This window comes from Papilio machaon, chromosome 16 (genome assembly GCF_912999745.1).
Source record: "Papilio machaon chromosome 16, ilPapMach1.1, whole genome shotgun sequence".
In the NCBI taxonomy this organism is placed as follows: domain Eukaryota; kingdom Metazoa; phylum Arthropoda; class Insecta; order Lepidoptera; family Papilionidae; genus Papilio; species Papilio machaon.
This window is the reverse complement of record NC_060001.1, coordinates 5,492,947-5,514,561: the sequence shown is the minus strand read 5'-3', so window position 1 is coordinate 5,514,561 and position 21,615 is coordinate 5,492,947. Positions and strand designations below refer to the sequence as shown.

Below are 21,615 nucleotides of genomic sequence, written 5' to 3'. Positions count from 1 at the left end.
TTTAATAATAATCAAATTCAACTACTACACATTTGCAATAACATACCACCTCGCGTGATTATTCATTAGTACAGCAATCGATGAAGCATTACTATGGCCGGTTAGTTGGGTTTGATCACGTCATCGATCTCAGGTGTCATGTTATTGTCCACGCATAGTAACTTGTGAAATACAACAATCCCACCCATACGCTCGGTTTAATAAATCGAACTCAAGTTGATAGAAGGATAATTTAACATTATTTATCTAATTCAGAATAATAATTTGTAATTGAGTTTTTGTTAACTTTTTTTTGCTTTCTATGTATTTGCATTTTAAAAAAATAAATGCTTCTATTACAAACATTCGAACAACTACTAACTAGAATACCGCAAACGGTTCATATTATAATTAATCATAAAGTCATCGCAAATTTTAATTGAATAAGAATACGACACTTAACACTAAAATCAGGAGGACATCATAGCTTAAATTTAATATTTAGTCATCAATCCATACAAGATAACAGCACACACTGAACGATCCATCGTCACATCTCGTCTACATCCACATGACAATAAACTGTTCAATTTGCAATTCATCGAACAAACTTGTCACTGTCTGACCCGACCAGCATAACATGACCTCTTACCCAAAAGTATATTTTTTATAAACTAAAGTGGAGTCAGAATCCATTGGCGATCCGGTTGACGACACTGAAGGTAGCCGCCAGTCGGTACACTAACTTAGCTACACCGCACACACTCGCGAGGGTATCGCGCGGCGCGGCTGCGGCCGGGGGCGGAGTCCCCGTTTTACCGTACTCAGTACGGGGAGTAATACATGCCGCGCCTGTACCCTCTGCGAACAACGGGCGACCACATTAGCACCGCTACAAACACTAACTACGACACTATTAGCATGCAAACCATGGCCGCGGCCATAGCTAAGCTCTCCTTACAAAGTCAGCAAAATACAATTCAAAGCTTAACTACGACCATGAAACGGACCTCGCTCGGCAAAGGGAAGGAAGGATATATATACAATAAATTAAAAATACATATAACGTTATATCAACTTTATTTAAAAACTGTAAAACTGTATATAAATATTTCTTCCACAGACAAATGCAATCCAAGACTATAAGTCAGCCTTATCCATGAGTATATTGTACTTATTAAATTCGTCGTAACAATGGACGTATTCAACATTATACATTGTCTTAGTGTAAACTATTGTCAAGTGTGGCATAAATGCTACAGCATTACAACCATGTAAAGGACGAGTGTGACAAGAAGTCATCAATTAGGTTTTGCAACATGAATAAGGCTGGGGACAATCATTTTAATATGGTTGGTACCTGCCGCGGCGGATGGGCCGGTACACCGCCAGGTACGAGTTGAAGCCGCCGCGGAAGGAGCGACCACGGCCGCGCATCGACCGCGGAGGCCGGTTGGTTGATGACAACCCCGGCTTGTTTGTGCGCTTTGGCATAACCTGCGATTGTAAAACAATTTATTATTATTATTTCTTTTACAGTAGTCTACTGAAAGCTAAGGAATACTGCTCGTAGTTTGTGGGTAGATTGACATTTGTATATATTTTCACCAAAGAAAATCGACAAGGTAAAAACTGATTTAGTTTCTTATGTGGAATTTTTTGTCCCAATTGGCACTTCAGAGAGAATAGTGCTGTCATTCCCAAAAAATAATATTTAATATCAATGCTACAAGAATCATATCACTTACCTGTAAATTTCCCTTGATGGAAAGCAATAAAAGTAAACATGGAGCCCATTTTTTTTCTCCATTTATTATTAGTTAAAAATACATGAATGATTTATTTGATGTATGAACAACCATGAATGCAAATTAAAATCTACATATAGTTTGAAAACTGATGTCTATATACTATTTCAAAAATGTTGCACTTATTCAGTGACAATATTTCTCAGAGTTAAATTACCAATAACATGATTGCTTTTGCTTTAGAAAAAAAAATTACCTTTATTTGGCGCCCTCTAAATAGAGACTCGTCCATAGCCATGGCAGTTTGTACGCTATCTTTGTCCCCAAATTCGATATAAGCAAAGCCTTTAGGATGACCATCAAACTTATTACATAATATTGTCACCCTGAAAATTTACAATTATTCATAAATTAATAATTTCTCATTACACATCTTATTATGAGCTAAAAAGTGGTAGATCCCGCAACAACAATATTTGTTGGGTGCACAAATGGGCCGGGTCGACCGGTGAAATACCACGACCACACAGAAGACAGGCGTGAAGTGGAAGCAATTCTGCATTTCGTTTGATGAGTGTGGTGCAGGAGGCCTAATTTTAGTCCACATTCCGTTCCCACCTTTTTCTTATTAGGAGAGGATGGAAAGGGGAAGTGGATTTTGCGGAAGAGGGGACATAAGAATTAGAAATATCCTCTTTCTGTGCGTCCCCTTCTCCATTGATTAAAGGTAGGCAATGCATTTGCGGATGTCTATGGGCAGCGGTTGCCTCGCTATTTCGGCGAATCCAGTTGGCCGTTTTGACATAAAAAAACCACATTACAACAGCAAAACATAGTAAAAGTTGATATTGATATATAAATGTTGAAGCAATAAATTTATTTGTCCTAAAAACGTTTTATCCCTTTATCTTATTATGCCTTCATATATGTTTTTTATTTCTTGTTTTATTGTGTAATACATAATTGGTCAGATTTTCTGAATATGTTTTATTTAACTTATATTTTATTGGTAAGTATTACATTTTGTTAGTGTTATTAAAATACTTACAATATTTATCTTAAACTTAATTGTAAAATTGATTATCTTATTAAGAGAAATTAATAACAAAAGCGTTTATAATAAAAAGGATTTAGTACCTGTTGATTGAACCACAACCATGAAAGTGTTGTTCTAATTCTTCAGCTGTCGCTCCGTAATCCACATTGCCAACATAAACTGATCTATTGTCCGCTTCAATTTTTTCTTCTATAGACATGTTTAATGGACTCGCTGAAAATTTTATATAAGACCTTAATACTTTACCATAAGATTATAACCTTTCATTATCATGTTCCTGTCCTTAACCCACACAATGTTAAGTCAGGATTTTGGCCTCTAGATTGATCTGTCATATGTATTTTGAGTTGTCACAATTTACTCAATTGTACCACCTTACACACAATCCATCTATCTTCTCCTAAGTCCTAAGATAGCAACTGTTTTCAGTTTGTAATCCCAACTGAACAATTAAACTGGTTATACTAATATGTTGTATGTTGGAATATTGATTTATTAGTGGCACTGAACATTACATTACACAGCTAGTAATAGTATTTTTAATACTACTAGCTACCAGCTATATTATTAATCACAGTTATTTAAATTTAATTACTTAGTTTATAATAAAATATTCATTTTTAATTTATTCCTTCAAAGTAAGTAGACAGGTAGATGGCTGTTTGTAAAAAATGAAGTCAAAACATGAAGGTATTCAAAACCGTGTGACATAGGTGTGGATAAGGCCAGGGAAATGATGTGTACATATTAAACACATCAAAATTTCATGCTATAACCATTAAAGGTGTAGCATGATTACCGTGTAAGGTGACAAGGTTTAAGGCTTACTAAGTCCAGGCGGGCTACCCATGCTCATTTGTTTATCAACTTCAGTTTGCATTTGTTTTAATTTCTCAGCTTCCTCTTCCATTTCTCGAACTCTAGCTTTAATAGCAGCTAGGTCAGGTACCTCTGTACCAGACGCCTCATCTCCTGCCTTAAAACAAAAAAAAAATCCATTTAAATATTACAACTTTGTTATATAAATTGTGCCTGATATGTTTTTGTACCCAAAGTTATCGTAATTTTTATGATTTATATCCCTTAGGATGCTCCTTTATAAATTCTATGTTATATCCGCTGCAAGGTATTAAGAACAAATATAAAAGATTGCTGTCTAATAAATTGTTTAAAAACATTCAGAGAACAAACATGATGAAATAGGAAGGCATAATTTAATCATATCATATTAGTTTTGTTTCCATAGTCATAAATATATTGAGAAATAAAATAATGATTGTCAATTTCTTATTTCCTTTTACTTAATTTAAAAATAATGTCGCTCATTATTTCATTCTATAGATCATTACAATGATTGTAAAAGTAAAATAATTGTCAAGTTTATTTATAATACAAACAAAAACAAATTTTTGTTATCAGAATCATTTGCATTTCGAAAATTACAACATTATTGTAAAATTAGGTTTTCCTTGAGCACATATTCCATTGAAGGTGGTGTCATCAACCTTACATATCGTGGTATTTTTTACTTTCAAAATATGTAATTAGAAATTTATTTCAAATCAAAGCGCCAAGTACACTCAAACAAGAGTTGCAATTGATATGTAAACAATAATGTTTTGTTTTAATCGTTGTAATACTTTAGATAAAGATAGATAAAACTAAAACTTAAATGAAATACTTACACCGAGGCTATTGTCGGTCATGTTTAATGAACCGTTGGTTCCGTCCAAATGATTATTGTCAATGGACTCTAAATAATCGTCATTTTCTGCCATATCCACTTACACTTATAATGTAATTCTTGCTCAGCGGATTTAAGTAAACACTGCACATATAACCTGCGTCTTAGGTTATTATATAAATTCACAAATAACTGAATTCCGCCAACTACTTATGATTACGAAGCTTCCTGACGTACCGGTAACCAATCCGCTAACAATCAATTGACCTACTTATAAAATATTTTTAGCATAAACTACTATAAGTAGGATATTTTAGCAATCTAACTCCAAATTAGTTAAATGTCTTATTATTATCGTAATATTTATAGATTTATTTCACCAAATTTTCAAACACCAAACATTATGACATTTCAAAAATGTCAATTTGGATTTTTAAATTAAAAGTGTTGGTATTGTTTATGCTTCAAACAAACCAACATTTGTAAGGTTCCAAAAATGCACCCTTGAAAAATAAAACAACTAAGGCGTCGTTTTAAAGGAAAATATAGCCGTTTTACGTTAATCTAAAATAATATTAGGATAAATTTTAATTTACATGCCACAAGATAATCTGTGCAAATCTTTGCTTTTCGAAAACATCTGTTCGGATTTTGACAACATCTAGTGACTTTGACATGTTTGACAAATGAATTAAATCAATATTTATTTGTTGTGGTGTTGGGTTGGACTGGTGGAAACAAGCAAGTTATTTAATATTTTGGTATTTTACCTAAATGTAATCAGATTTTGTTTAAAAATTAAGGCTAAATGAACAGATAAACAATTCAGTTTGCTAAATACTGTAATGTTCCGTCGAGTTTCGTGGTACAAAGTAGTACTTTTTGTTAGTATTGTATTGCTATCAATTTTCCTTGGGAATTAACTGTAACTTGTAAAATATGTAGTTCTATTTTGATATACATGAACATAATGCTTTTAATGATAAAATTTTGAAAAAAATCAACTCCCAGCACTCAATTGATCAAGATTATTTCGAACTTATATGTTAACTGCAATTTCGTCACAAGTATCAAAAATAGTTTTCTGAGATTAAAGCACTAAAAATTAATGATGACATGTTTTCAAAACATCTATACATCCAGTATTTGATCAAGACCCATCTTAATAAACTAATAGATAATAAATTATAAGATATATTATATAAAAGTCCTATTTAATATTTAATTTAACTTACAGGTGTTTGTATGCTGTTCATGGTACCACATAATTTATCTCAGCTGGAAATTGTCTAGAGAATTAAATTAGAACAATGCCTCTCACTGCTGATGTTGCCGCTCAACAAGTGCAGGTAAGTTAGTCAATATTTGATATTTTATAAATTAAGGAAGTATCAAAAATGTATTAAATTGTTTACTTTTTAGTGTCTTTTTTCATGCATATTTGTATTTTTCAGGAGCGTTTAAGAGCATTGCACCGGTATATATATGATATTGAAGCAGAGAGAGGAAGAAGTGAACAATGCATTGATCAGATTCTCAGAGCGGAAAAGGCAGTGGAATCTTCACCATCTAATGATGAATCTTCAGGATCGTCACAGCAAGTAATTAGTGCTATTTTTGTCTTAATTTATACTGATATTATTTTATTTTTTATTTATTTATTTATTTATGATATGGAAAACTTACAGCTATATAAATCTAAATAACTCTAAAATGGATGACTGAAAGCCAATAACAAGTTTTCACTTATAGCAATTTTATATCTGAGATGAGCAAACAAATACCGCAACTATTAAACTAAAATAATATTTAACAATGTAAGTTATGTTATACAACATTTGTTTATGTAACAGATATGATTAAGGTAAACAAATTCAATTCGAAATTAACGTGCACTATTTATTATATTTAATAGACATCATAAAATGAAGGTAGAAGGTCCGGTTGAGGGCAATTAAAAACTAATAGTTAAAAACAATAGCGCGAAGAGGTAAGCAATAGAACGCTGTATGCGCAAGTGCAAGTGAAAAAACTATATTTTTGTTAGTTAATGTTGCTGCGTTAACAGCGCGATATCGAATACAAAAGTGTATTATGCGAGAACAAAAGAAAGGTGTCCTATTAGTTAACGAGGCAGGCGTGCAAAACCTTTTACAAAACAAGAACAAATGACTGATTTAGATAAGTACAAAAATAAGTTTAAAAATAGTGAACTGAAAAATCTAATACATTTTGGCAATTTTTTATACAATTTTGTTTAAATTACTCGAGTTAACAATGACAAATGCTTTGCAAGTACTATTTTTGCGAACATGAATCTTACCATGCTTAACCCAAACATATTCGTATTGCTTTTCTTTAGCAATGTTTTTAACATTGGATAACAGTTTTTTCATATCCGTGCTTAAATGATCGTTAACATAGACACGTTGTGGTACTCCCTGAAGTCCTAAATCGGTGGTAGATAGGTTCCTGACACACCGCGCAGCAGCAATAAAATCTTCCTTAATATATCTGTTGAGGAAACTAACGATAATTAGTTTCTCATTAGAGTTATACATGGGGACTCTAGATATATAATTGATTTGCGACTTCGGACATGCGTAACCGATCCTGCGTCCAATTGCATCCATTACTGAGAATAGGTTCTCACCCTTTTTAAGCGGGATCCCCTTGATCTCAACATTGTTTAGCCGAGATCGCTGCTCTTGCGCAGATAGATCTTGCTTTGCCTTTGCCAATTCGGCATGAAGTGTGCTTAAATCAGTATTGTCAATCTGTGAGACCTTAGATTCAACGTCCATAAGCCTGGCATTGAATTCTTCTACCTTCGCGTGGGAGAAATCACAGGCTATCTTTAGCACCGACAGTTCATCTTTGATAAGTCTTATGTCATCGACCAGAGCTGGTAAACTTGAAAGCTGACGCTTCGTATCTCTGATTTCGCGGAGGATGGTTTCTAAAGAGGCAGCTGCATCAGGGGCCTCAATCTGTGCCGGAAGTACACTGGTAGCGGGAGAGGACAGTTTACACGAGGCACATCTCCACTGGGCTCTTCTTTCCGCTCCTAACTTACGCCACCCGGTTTCAGAGATACTCGCGCACCCAAAGTCAAGGACCTTCTTACAGGATCCACACTGAACCCCATCAATGAATTTGTTGTTACACATTGCACACAACTTCATTTTATTTTATTTTGACTTCAAGTAAATCGAAAAACCAAGAGCGAACTGTTACTATAAAGGTTGACGATCTATGCAATTCTAAGGGACAAGCGACAAGCGTGCAGTACGAATGAATGCCCAATGAATACTGATTATACGAGGAAAGATTTAAGTATTTGTTTATTTGCACTATATAGGCTCCAAAACTACTGAACCGATTTAAAAAATCTTTTACTGTTGAAGCTACATTTTTTCTCAGTTACGTAGGCTATAATTACTAGATTTTTTTTTTTATTTCTCAGTAGATGAAGTTGCACACAACTTGTACCCCATATACTGCTTTGGCAATATTGCCTGCACAGTGTGATATCTATAAATGTAAAGTAACATATTTTATGTAATTATGTTTAATTTGAATAACAGCAAATGCAGTTGAAAAACTTATACAAGGCCGGGCTGACGGCGGCGGAACAAGAGGAACGCGTTATCCGTCTAGCTCTGTCCAAGATATATGAAATAAGGGCTATTAAAAATGAAAGACGTATTCAGGTGAGGCTCAAATCATACAGATAAATTGTATAACGTATATAATATAATTTATCCGTATGATTTCAATGTTTATATATTTTTTTCAATGATGTTAGGTGTGTAGTGCATTACTTTTAATTTCTGTGAGTTTTTCGCGTGTTCCATTGTGCCTAAAAAGCTCAACTAGGAAAGTAAGGTCTTCGATTCATATTCATATTTAGGGTAGATCCAGTTGAGTTGGGTTATTTGCTAAAGCATATAGGACGAGTGTCAATATTTAAGGCGCGGCACGCGGGCAATAAGGAGACGATAGGGTGCGGCGCGCTGATGAAGATGCTGCTAAGTGCAGCCCAGACTTTGCCACTCCACGTGGGCCGCGTGGGAGAGCGCGCTCCTGCTCTGTGTGGCGCGCTGCCGGCGGACGCGGGTCACGTGGCGCGACCTGGGGACGCCGTCGCTGCACTTGTGCGTGTCTCTGATAAGGAGGAGAACTGGATTCTCGCGGAGGTAACATAAGTCGAAATCTGTGCGCTTGTTGGGGTTTAAAATCACTGCAAAATTCAATTTTAAGAGGTTAAATATATTAGGAAATATGAAATACACTGCACCATAGTTTGAATTAAGCAGGACAATGAATTTATATTACACAACTAATATTTGATAGGTAGTGAGCTGGTTGCCAGCTCAGGGTAAGTACGAGGTGGACGACATAGACGAGGAGCAGAAGAACCGTCACGTGTTGAGCAAGCGGCGCGTGGTGCCACTCCCGCTGATGCGCGCTGATCCGCGCACCGACGAGCAGGCGCTCTTCCCCAAGGGTGCAGTCGTGATGGCGCTTTACCCGCAGACCACCTGCTTCTATCGCGCAGTCGTCAACAGATTGCCTACATCCGCCGCCGACCCCTACGAAGTTCTCTTCGAGGTAATCTAACTAATATGAATAACATTAATTATAATCGTATTTTTAGCTGACTTCAAAAAGGAGGTTAACAATTCGACTGTATTTTTTTATGTGTGTTACTGCGACGCTCCGCCCCTGTTGGTCTGATTTTGATAAAAAATATTTTAATCGAAATGTAGTGCTTGCAGATGGTCCCATTTTTTCGATTATTTTTTAAAATAACTAGAAGATTTTGAGTTTAGATTCAAAATGCGATTCAAAAATATGAGTCTTTTTTGCTTTCATCGCTTACATAGGCTAAAATATAGGACCTACATAAAAATGATGTATGGAAGAATTGTAGCTCTTTAAATGTGCTAAATAAAAGTCTGCGATAGCATATATCTTTTATAGTTTTCTCACAATAACCATTTTTTTCTTTAGAAACATCAATTATGATACAATTAGATAGCGTTAGCAGATGCTTAGTAGATAGAAACATGGCGAAATGTCTCCGTTACTTTCTTGTATGTAGGATTCATCTTACGCGGATGGTTACTCGCCGCCGGAGCGCGTGGCGCAGCGCTACGTGATCGCCATCAAGGAGGGCAAGGGGCGGAGCACCTGACCCCACCCCCGCGCCCCGCCCCACGCGCGCCTCGCCCCGCCCCCGCCGCACCACTCACCACTTTCTCTAGATTCATAGCTTGTTACAGCTTTCATTTTAAGCGGCGTATTTATACTTGTTAATGAATAAAGTTCGATGTGAACTTAATTAATATTTGATATTTATAAAATCGCATATATCATAGTGAATTTGATTACGCAAATACTGTATTTTACTTACTTAATAGATATAAACTACCAATAGTTTAATAAATTACGAAACGAATAAATTTAATTAAAAATTTTCTTTTGGTTTCATTTTCACTATTAACAATAGTTTAATGGGTAACAAATACTAGGAAAATGTCCAAATGTAGATTAAAAAAAATTAAGATTTTTTTATAAATAAATTACAGGTGTAGAAATAAAAAGACAATTGATAGGAGTAATATTTTTCTTTATATTTTAAAGTAAAATCTACAATGAATACATGATACAATGGTTAAAATGCGAAATATACAATCATTTAATTTTGATAATTATATTGGACGTTAAACAAAATTGATTTCAATAACCTCTCTTATACTTAACAAAATTATGAAATAATAATTAAAATTTAATGGAAGCAAATAAAATATATTCAAAACTGAACGGCATTTAACATTCAGTTAAATAAAAAAATCATGAGGAACATACCGCAAGGTAACTTGTACCTAAAACATATAAAACGCATTTATATAAATATATACTAATTTATATAAAGAAATGCTAGAGCGAGTCAAATATATGTTATGGGTCAAGTATAAGCAAGTATAGCGTGCGTTTTCACTGACAAAAAACATGTACAAAACATGTTACCTCTAGTTCTTTTCCCATAAAATTATAGGAATAACAATATGTATGTGTTTTGCAGTTAAATTTCACAAATACATTTAAATCAAGTCCAATTTAAAAATAGTTATTATTTTATTACTCATATTTATTTTATGATTACGCTTGCTTTTATGTATATCATTTATATACAAAAAATTATAAATATATTATTTATGTATAATTGTCGTGTTTATTTAAATATTATATTTATTATTTAATCTGTTAATTATAAGTCAATAAAGTTAATTAATCAGATTACATAAGTTATGTTTTAATACATTAATTTATATATATATATTTTTGAATACAGAACTTAATCCACATTCAAATAAAAAAAAATTAATAAAACATATTTATGAAATGTCCTATTCACTTGAACCATAACATATAAAATCATAATTTCTTTAAAAAAATATAAGAAATACATAATAAATGATTACTTATTTACTTAAAAATATGTTTTTCCATTCACTAATACAGGAGCAAGCTACAAACATAGAAATAATCAGGCCTTCAACTTCAATTGGATTTTGTGACCACAATGATTTCTATTCATTAATAGACCACATCCGTAGAAAAGAAATATCTCATTGGAAATGTAACTCGAAATGAGATTACCATCTGGAGATAAGTTTTTTTTTCGTCAGATGAAAACAGTTATAACTTTTAGAAGATGTAACCTTTTTCGTCAGATGAAAACAGTTATATCTCTTTGGAGATGTAACCTTTTTCGTCGGATGAAAAGAGTTATATCTCTTTGGAAATGTAACCTTTTTCGTCGGATGAAAAGAGTTATATCTATTTGGAGATGTAACTTTTTTCTTCGTATACGTACATCATTCTATTAGCGTATATTCAAAAATATATCATACTTAAGTGATGAGCAAGTTATTTTATATGGCATATCAATATAACCCACCATAAATAAGATATGAGATCAATATTATTTCATTACTTGTGCTGTCCCATTTCATAATGCACTAAATATAACACAGGTTAAGAGATTTGTATGATTCAATGTCAAATATTTATTTTAAAATCATGATTTCTTTCAAATTTTATTTACGGCATTAGTTTTTATTATTATTAGATTTTTATATGTCATATTGTCAATAATTCGCCCATTTCTTAATTTACTGTTTAATATATACTTAGTCCGAAAACAAATTGGCAAAATTTAAAATTGGTCAGTGACATATTCATCTCTTAACGTAGACAATGCATTTGGGACAGCACATTTTGTGACTTAAACAGTTTCAATAATTGATTTTAATTTTACAAACTCATTAATCGTCAAAGTTTTAGAAACGTACGCAAACTAAAATCATCTAGAGAGCACAGGCGATATTTTTTTTTTTGGTAATATAAAATAAATATGACTACAATATTAAATCTATTGTGTTTCATCTGTCTGGCACTTGTGATGATTTTCTGTAACGTAAAATATTAATATGTAAAGTTGAAATTCATTTAAAGATATATTTATTTTGTGGCCAGCGACTTTGTCCGCGAAAAGTTAAAAAAAAATAAGTATCCTATGTGTTCTTCCATACTATGTTCTACATCTGTGATAAATTTCATCAAGATCCATTCATCCATTCCGGAGATACCTTCAACCAAACATCCATCCATTTAAACCAGGGATTCACAAAGGAAGGGACCTAAGTCAGAATTAATAATAATAATTGATCTTAAAAGTAGGTAATTTGGCCATGAGGGGTCTGTGATAACGGTTCATTTTGGAAAAGAGGGTCACTTGTTCAAAATAGTTTGGGGATCCCTGATCTAAACATTGGCAGTTATATTATGTAAGATATACTGACTGGTGTCTACACAGCCTGTCGGTCACTGACGAGGCCCTGCAGCTTGCGGGCGACGCCGGGAGCAGCACAACGCGGTCGTTTGATAACATCACCACCTTCAGCACACCGCTTCACTCCGCCCACCTCACATGACACCAAAGTGTTTATCGCATGCAGATCCTAACACATAAAAACAAATAAACTCAAACTTTCCTGATTTTTACTAATATACTGTTAGTAAGAAACCGTATTTTTAACAAAGTCTGTTTGAACTCCCGATATTTGATCACGGGTTGACTGGAATATGGGGAACTCAAACAGCTTAATCGTGGTAAGAATCCGGTTTCTTAAAAACAGTATATTAACATATATTTCAACAATATAATTATTTCTTGGAAATAAATTTAGAGCGTTGGTGGCTCAAGGGTTAAGCAATTGACTAGCAATTTGCAGATTCTGGGTTCAAATCCCGCTACTTACTGTGATTTTCGATTTACTTATGTACATTTACCAACGTTCTTACACGATGAAGGAAAACGTCGTGATTTAACCTGCACATATCTGAGAATAAATTCAAAGATATGTGTGAAGTCAACCCACACTGGGCCAGCGTGGTTGACTATGGCCTGGTCACCCCTAACTTAGGGTAGGCTTCGCGCCCCTCAGTGGGGACATATAGTGAGCTGATGATGAAATTTTGTTAGGTTAGACTAGACATATTAAGAGATTGAAATATGTTTCAAATATTGTCCAAGGGATCTAACCAGTCTTAAGTTTTTTCACCTAATAGAAAGTTATCATTCTACTATCCTGGTACAAAAAAAATGATTTACTTTGGCGGGGCTGCGACTGAAGCGGTATGTGAGATGATGGTCTGTATGCGGAGGAGTGGTGAGTGGCTTCACATACAGCTGATGGCGCTCCGATACACGTTGTCCTGCAGGTGAACACGCTGCGTCACCACGTCCCGCTGGCAGTGGTGACAACCCACATTCCTACAACACAAACAACAACAATAATTATTATCTAATATATAAAATTCTCGTGTCACAGTTTTCGTTCCCGTACTCCTCCGAAACGGCTTGACCGATTCTCATGAAATTTTGTGAGCATATTCAGTAGGTCTGAGAATCGGCTAACATCTATTTTTTCATTTTTTTTTTAACTGCGCGCGGACGGAGTCGCGGGCGACAGCTAGTAAGTCATAATATTAATCAAAATTAGTATATTCTATATTTAATATATCCGACTCGAAGGACCAAACGTTTATTAAGTTAATGAGTTTATTCAAAGATTATTTAGTTCCCGTTGAACTGTGCCATCGACTTGCTCATCAAGTTGTTGCAGAGTTAATATAACAATTTTTTTTTATAAGACAATTTAATTTTAATGAGACAGTTAATATGACAAGAAGTTGCTATATGTAGAAATATTCTTTAAAATTCGAAAGAAAACATGACAAATCTTACATCTTTATGTTTGCCAGTAAATCTGAGGGCAAAACTCTGCATGCACTGCACATACACTTTGTTGTAAAAATTGATTAAATCTCCTCGTTCGGGTGAATCTGAAACAATATGTAATAATAATTTTTATTGGTTATAATTATAAAAAAAGAAAATCCTACTTATATTATAAATGCGAAAATATTAGAGGGATTGATAAATGTATCTATCCGTATCTCCTGAAGAGCTAAACAGATCTCGTTGAAATTTGGCATATATGTAGAACATAGTCTGGAAAAACACATAGGCTACTAAGTTTTTTTTATTCTGCGCTGACAGAATCGCGGGCAAAAGCTTCTAAAGGAAATAACAAATACACTGTTCTATATATTTATGAAAAATGACAATTTCATTACCAAACGAAAGTCACTAATAATTTTTTTTATCGGAACAAAAAACCTAAGTCCCTCTAATAAGTCTTTAATCTCGTCTACATCTTTATTTCAAATGCTCAGATAATTATTTTCTAATATAAGCAAATTTTATACTCACTATCTCCTGTACTCTGCTTAATTAAAACTGATCTATATACATGATTGTCAGCCAACGGCCTCTGTCTATAGCATTTCATGATATCAGCAAATGTTCTCTCCACTTGATTATTAGGATTATTTGATACCTGAAATAAGATGCATAAATTCATTAATATTAAAAAATAAACATTTAATATAGGAAATAGTAGCAATGTTGGGTCCGTCTAAGACATACTTATTTATTTTTTAACAACTTATCCAAGTTTGTGATAAATACTAAATTATAAATGCAAATGTTTAAATGGATGGATGGATGGATGGATGTTTTTTTTGAAGGTATCTTCAGAACGGCTCAACGGATCCTGATGAAATTCGGCACAGATGTTGAACATAGTCTGGAAATACACATAGGCTACTTAGGTTTTTCTTTTAATTTAGCGCGGACGCAGTCGCGGGCAACAGCTAGTGTATGAATAAAGAAGAGTCGATTCCAGGCCCATTCTAAAAGGAAATCTGCATCACAAGCTTGAGTTATTTTCTATTATCTTACCTTACAAATAACATATACAGCACACATAAGTATCTGATCGAGATGACGGTCTCGCATCAGCTGGGTCTGGTGCATCACAGAGTACTCCAGGCAGGTCCAGATCTTGCGCTTTAGCTCCTCGTCGGTGAGTCTAAGTCGAGTACACAGGTCTATCATACGCACCACAGCTAGACTGTAGAACTGAAATTATATGTATACTGTGAATATTTTCTACCACAGTAATATAGCATTTTTAGTTTACTAGTTGTCGCCAGCGACTCCGTCCGCACGTAATTTGAAAAAAAAAAACACACACACACACAGTCTGAAAGAACACAATAGGCTACGTATGATCCCGGAAATGTGTACGATTCCGTGAGTAATTAGATTTCTAAATATCTTATTGAAATTTGGCCCAAGTGAAGAGCATAATCTCAAATAACACATATAATAACTATTCATCATCTAATCAACACCATCATCCTAATTTTTTTCAATTCTGCGCGGTCGAAATTGCGGGCAAAAGCTAGTGATAGATCAATCACATCTATATCTATATATATAAAAGAAAGTCGTGTTAGTTACACTATTTAAACTCAAGATCGGTCGAACTGATTTAGCTGAAAATTGATGGGGATAGAACTAGGAGACGGACATAGAAACTTTTTTATCTTGTGTGCATTTTTTTTATTCCGCGCGGACGGAGTCGCGGGTAAAAGCTAGTTATTAATAAATAATATTGTACCTTTCTAAAGAACAGTATCAAAGAGTTGTGAGCTTTCTTGGGCGTTGAGTTAGGAGTTGTTTCACCATTCGATGTTGGACTAGGACATACTGTATCTTGTTTCGCCGTCGTATTTGTTTGGACTGAAAAACGAAATTATTTTTTTTTTGACTACACTTTAGGATGAAATAACTTAGCATATTCATTCTACTCCTGTGTGACTGAATTTCAATAACAAGTAAATTAATTCTAGTTAGATATTTTATGTATATTTATAACATTTTATTTCTAAATGAAGTCTATTTCTAGTCATTATACAAATTTATGAGTAAAATATTACCTAGAAGTGACTGGCCAGGTTTAATATTATCCTTAAATAGCTGCTTTTTGGCTTGTTCTGCTTTTGGAGCTAGGTAACGATCTATCACACCTGAAACAAATTGTTTTTACAAATAAAAAAAAGTGCCTGATTCTTAGAGATAAAATATAAAACATAGTATTTATTACATTCATAAAAGATTTTAGAAATATTTTTATTTCCTTACCAATATTCCGTCTGAATAGAGGAGACTCTTGCACATAGACTTCAGTAGAGGCGGGCACTGGTGTCTTACTGAGCTGGTCCCAAAGCGGACTGTCTGATGTCCACACCAGCGATTCCAGAACTTCCTCTTCAACCTAACAATGAGTTACTACATATAGAATTTTGTATTTTTCTGGGCTAAGAATTCATATGGGGAATTAGATGGGTTTTAGTTTGTACTATTTGCAGATCTCACTGGTATGCAAGACAAAACGTAATTCTAGGTGAAATTGTGAATGAGTGAATGTACTATAGCATGGTCAGTACCATGGCAACATTTTTTTACAATCTGACTGATGCATGATTTGTAAAGGCTAACAATGATAAATTGTAGTTCTCAACAGTGAGAGAGTGGGGGGGAGAGCGCGAGAAAGAGAGAGGTGGAGAGGAGAGTCCCGTTGGATTTCTTGTAGATCACATAACCCTCATTGTTCAAACTTGAGTTGGTCACTGAGGTAGTTTCAGTGTTTACCCTGGGAGCAGGGTATCTTTTGAAGATTTCAGCCTGATACAAAGCTAAGTACAGAATGATACTTACAGCATTAAGATGTTTGATAACATCTCTACTGAGCTTATCCACCAACGCCTGGACCACCAGCTCGATGATCTTGTAGAAGTGGAAGGCACTGAGGCCGTATATCTGCAGCACGCGCGGGAACCGCAGCGAGTGGACTCCGTACGCGTGCAGAACTACTTCAGTGCAACACGCGAACACTGTCAGTTGATATGTCTCTTGTGATAGAAGCATCTGGAATACCATAGTCTTTATGTATCTTTTTTTTTTTTTTTTTTTGAGGAGATAAAAACAGAAATAACGGATATAAGAGTTAAAAATTATCATTTGTCCACACGAATTAAAAAAAAACTAGTAATAATTATAGTATAGTTATCACTCGGGGATAGTATAGCTTCCAAACAGTAGTTTCTGAGCCCATTCAATGCAAAAAAAAAACAAACAATCAAATCTTTCCTCTTTGTTATATTAGTATAGATAACACTTCGTTATTAAATCTTTTTTTAATTTAGATAAGTAAAAATATAATAAACAAATATTAACCTGAATAAATACCTGTAAGGATACTTGAGGTTTCTTTCTATGCTCTTCTCTAATGATATGTTCAAATACTTTAAAATAAAGACATGAGACCATGTTATTACGAAATGTTATAGCTTCATTGCTGCATTTACTCTCCCGTAAGCTTTTTGAGAACTGTTCCGTCCAACCATTAAAGGGCTTTATTACTTTCGCATTAATCATATCTTCCGTGACACCACATTCACTGAAATCAAATTTATTTTCTATTAAATTTATTGATTCTAAAGTTAACATAATTTCTAATTTAAAATTTAATTTAATTGCAACTCGATAACAAAGCAAAATATTTAATGACATTAAAGGTTAGACAATTTGTAATTCGGTCAAACACATCAGTAAAGTTAATAACTTTGACGAGCTCGTCTCAACATGGCTAATGCCACACCCATATAAAACAGTAGTACTTACGCAAAAAGCCTCATAAGCGAAGCAGATGGGAATGGTTTAGTATTCCTGAGATATGCCGCTAGTCTCGCCAGACTGTTGGTGGCCTCCGACACCGGTGTCAGCTCCTCCCGCCCCGCCAAGTAACATCTCCCTGTTAGAGGAGTGTCTGGACATGCACGACCACTCTGTCAAACATAAAAGAGACAGTGGAAACTCAAGGCAAATGTAAACATGTTATATAGTTTCAATGAAAAAGATGCATTTTTTTTCCAGTATTTATAAAACTAGCTTTTACCCGCGACTCCGTACGCGCGGAATAAAAAAAGGCACACAAGATAAAAAAGTTCCTATGTCCGTCTCCTAGTTCTAAGCTCAATTTTCATCTAAATCAGTTCTTGATCTTCTTGATCTTGAGTTATAAATAGTGTAACTAACACGACTTTCTTTTATATACATAATTCTTGCAACTTACAAACTGACCAGTCAAACTATTTTTTTTTTTTTAATCTGTGTTATTAAATTATTTCATTGGTATTTTTGAAAAATTTTAGGATTATTAATAGTGGGTAGATAATAAACAAATGTCACTTTTAAATACAATTGCTGTTAAAAGATGTAACAAAGTGTCATGACTTCTGTTAATGATTATTTTGCCAAAAAAGGTAATAATTATTAATATGACAACTGATTAGTTGAAGAAATATGTTTTGCTTAAATTCAAATAGGTGTGTGAAAACAATATTTATAGTTTGATAAAACTTAGATAATTGTTATACAAAAAGTTATTTTATAAAATTATGTGAATAGTGTATTAAGCAGACAGACACATCTTACATTGGTAAGTTACTAATATTATAAATACGAATGTTTAGATGGATGGATATTTGTTTGAAGTTATCTCTGCTACAACTCAACCGATCTTGATGTAATTTGGCACAGATGTAGAACATAGTCTGGAAGAACACATAGGCTACTTATTAAGTTTTTTTTAATTATGGACGGACGGACGTTTATATATAAAAATAGGAAGAGTACCACATAAATTTTAAACATCTGGAAATTGGTCATCGGCTTTATCTCTATCTCATGTAATAACTATACAAATTCCTAACTAAAAAAAATTACTCACCGGTCCAAAACTAGCAATAACTTGCGAGATCTCTTCACCCGAAACTTTCTTAGTGCCAATTTGTTCATTGGCATGTTCACCTGTAATAATTCACAAATATTTATTTTATACTGATTTAAAGTAATTTTTTTATTCTATAAGAATAATTTTTACCATTATTAGTAAGATAATAAAATAATAAAGGTTTAACAGAACTCAATGATGCCATTTTCAATTGACAACTTTCTAATGTCATGTCAAATATGAGTTTTAATTTTTACAGATGAATATAAAACCTTTTTGAATGTATAAAACCTCTTTGCTATCAACATACCTAAAAATATCCTCTCATCAAATTCACCAACACTTAACACATATGTCTCATACAGATTGTTCAATGATTTCAGATTTGCATCAAAGTTTCCAATATCCAGTAAACCAGTTAGTTGATCGGAATTGCCTTTCAGAATCTGAAGTGAAAATGTTAATTTATAAAGCTTGATGTTTGGATGTATGAAAGATGTTGTAATTAATGACATTGAAATTAAATTGAAAAAAAAAGAAGATTGACCCATTTTATTATTTTTAACTATTAATGGATAAATTACATAAACAACTAATTCAGATAAGTAATTAAGATAATGCGAATAAAATTAAGCAAGGTTTTTTGGGTCAGGAATTTTGAGAAGTTTTTTTTTTAATAAACAAGTGTATGTAAGTAGGTTTTCACAAAAAATACTCACATAGATATAGATACCAGTAATGTTCTGTACAAGTATTTAGTTGTAGAGACTAACAGTTAAATTTTAATTCTAATAAATTACTGTATCATAAGGAATCATTTTAAAACTCAACTTATTCACGGGAAAACAAGCTATTTTTTTTATTAATTTGTTAACATCTAAAAAAAAATATACAATAACTTACTCCTTTGTCAAAAAATGATTTAATTACAGGTCTCCAGCTGTATTCTTTCATTGTAGCAGCCTCTACTGCTAATCCCTCTTTTATCTCGCACAACACTGATATAATACATGGGGGTTTTTTTGGTAGTTCAAACTCATCTTTTAACCAATCAGGTGGTAAACCTAAAAACAAATTACATATAATGAAATTTTACTTCCTCCGGTATTTTAGAATAGTTAATTTAAAATTTAAAAAGGAAATCCGGTTGCATTTGATCACTTTTTCAGATTTAGAAAAATTGATGATCAAGTTAATATTTGATCTCATCAAAGTTAATGGTAAATTCAACAATATTTATTTACCTTAATTTCCTATATTTTAGAAAATAGTATGTCAAGCTTACCTTTAAAAGCAGGATTTATTAAATCAATGCGTCTAGACATGAAGGCATTGCCAAAAACAAAATCTAAACATGATAATAATACATGATACATATCTACTAAGTCATCTGCTGAATTGTGAAACTCTCCTTTTACACAAACATACAGACACCAAGAGAACTCAAATAGTGCATTTGTTGTACAAGGTTGTAATCTGCAAGAGAAAATTCTTAGGCTATATAATATGGTATATACTAAGTAATATTAGGTATTTAACTTGAGAAGGAATTAAATTTGATTAATAATTAGTAAATAATTGTGTGTTTACAAATTGTGTAAGTGTACTGCTAGTTTCTCATGGAGGTGGTCCATTAAGCTTGGACTATGACTTACTTATTCAAGTTCAACTATTATCTTATGCATGTACATAAGTGCTATATATTATGTGAGTCTATGTTACATACTGAGGTTGTTCCGGTTACCATCTTTTGTTTATAACAATTACTTATTGATACTTACTTTTGTTTTTTGCTCTTTGTATTACATTTTGTTGGTTCACTTGTTAAACCAGAAAATATTTCTTGAAAAATAGGAAGAAATTTACGAAAAAGTACTGTGGAAACTGCAAATTTATGTTCCAATCTCGTTATTCTATCTTTAAAATCTGTAGACATCAATGCCATTTCCATCCAGTTTTTGATTTTATTAAAAAATTGTATAAGACTGTAACATCAAAATTTTTATGATTATGTATGTTCAAATTATAATTTTATACAGTTGTTTTTAAAGCTATAAGGCACCTTATATTACAGAGCCTAAGAAGTCGAGTCAGGCTAACACAGTTGCCTTCCACGACCTTGCCAGATTGCACAGTTGGCGTGATTGACGTCCTGCAGGCTACATATAATGCACACGCCATCCAATGTTGTATATCCCCCTGCAATGGACATGTATAAATTAATTCTATTGTACAATACTAACAAAATCTAAGATATTTAACTAGAAATATCAACATAAACAAAAGAATTACGTGCGTGTCCGTGTCTCATCTGCAGATCATACGTTTTTTAACATATCTCTAAAGAACTGATTCTGTCATCAGAACTAATGATATTAATATAACAATTCTAAAATACTTACATCTAAAGTATAATTACGTTTGATTTCTAAAAATGATTTTTTCGACTTCTCTGCTGCAGCAGGGTCAACATTTAACTTAGAACACAGATTGTCTAATGCAGATATCCAATTTTCCTCACTTTCCTCGGGTTTCGACATGATTGTATGATAGATAAAATTGTAATTAAACACAAATAAAAGAAAACATAAACCCCAATATTTAACTTATCCCAAATACGTCCTATTTTGACAGATCATTGGCGGGAAGAATGCAGAACTCCCTCCTCCCTTTCCCATACGCGCGCAATCCTTTGTCAATGTCAAAAATGTTGTCGCTTGAATATTTTCAATATCTATGGTTTTGTTTTGAAATTGAATTCAAAAACTTGCTGTATACTACCCTTCTTTTGCTTTTTCTATTGAAGTTAAAAATCTTTAAAGACAACATTATGAAACTTATCGAGAAAAATTCCAGGTAACAATA

At 33.3% G+C, this 21,615-nt stretch overlaps 3 protein-coding genes across 3 annotated transcripts; 1 reads left to right on the top strand and 2 right to left on the bottom strand.

Moving 5' to 3' along the window:
- Positions 1-312: 312 nt before the first annotated feature.
- Positions 313-4,880, bottom strand: LOC106713596 (polyadenylate-binding protein 2). Its single transcript, XM_045681505.1, has 6 exons — positions 4,470-4,880; positions 3,613-3,760; positions 2,865-2,997; positions 1,984-2,113; positions 1,340-1,476; positions 313-840 (listed from the first exon to the last, which is right to left on the bottom strand). The coding sequence occupies exons 1-6, from the start codon at positions 4,560-4,562 to the stop codon at positions 804-806; spliced, it is 678 nt and encodes a 225-aa protein (XP_045537461.1). The 5' UTR covers positions 4,563-4,880; the 3' UTR covers positions 313-803.
- A 403-nt stretch (positions 4,881-5,283) lies between these two features.
- LOC106713606 (SAGA-associated factor 29) lies at positions 5,284-9,718 on the top strand. Its single transcript, XM_014506438.2, has 7 exons — positions 5,284-5,352; positions 5,706-5,817; positions 5,923-6,069; positions 8,056-8,181; positions 8,443-8,667; positions 8,825-9,082; positions 9,576-9,718. Exons 2-7 carry the CDS (start codon positions 5,779-5,781, stop codon positions 9,666-9,668), a joined length of 888 nt encoding a protein of 295 aa, XP_014361924.1. The 5' UTR covers positions 5,284-5,352; positions 5,706-5,778; the 3' UTR covers positions 9,669-9,718.
- A 1,861-nt stretch (positions 9,719-11,579) lies between these two features.
- On the bottom strand, positions 11,580-21,429 carry LOC106713640 (retinoblastoma-like protein 1). Its single transcript, XM_045681481.1, has 19 exons — positions 21,153-21,429; positions 20,813-20,949; positions 20,532-20,735; positions 20,036-20,226; positions 19,654-19,814; positions 19,061-19,196; positions 18,748-18,827; positions 17,640-17,803; positions 17,205-17,415; positions 16,674-16,883; positions 16,098-16,230; positions 15,893-15,982; positions 15,574-15,695; positions 14,850-15,029; positions 14,319-14,445; positions 13,791-13,888; positions 13,155-13,316; positions 12,343-12,501; positions 11,580-11,950 (listed from the first exon to the last, which is right to left on the bottom strand). The coding sequence occupies exons 1-18, from the start codon at positions 21,288-21,290 to the stop codon at positions 12,349-12,351; spliced, it is 2,697 nt and encodes an 898-aa protein (XP_045537437.1). The 5' UTR covers positions 21,291-21,429; the 3' UTR covers positions 11,580-11,950; positions 12,343-12,348.
- Between the last annotated feature and the right edge of the window lie 186 nt (positions 21,430-21,615).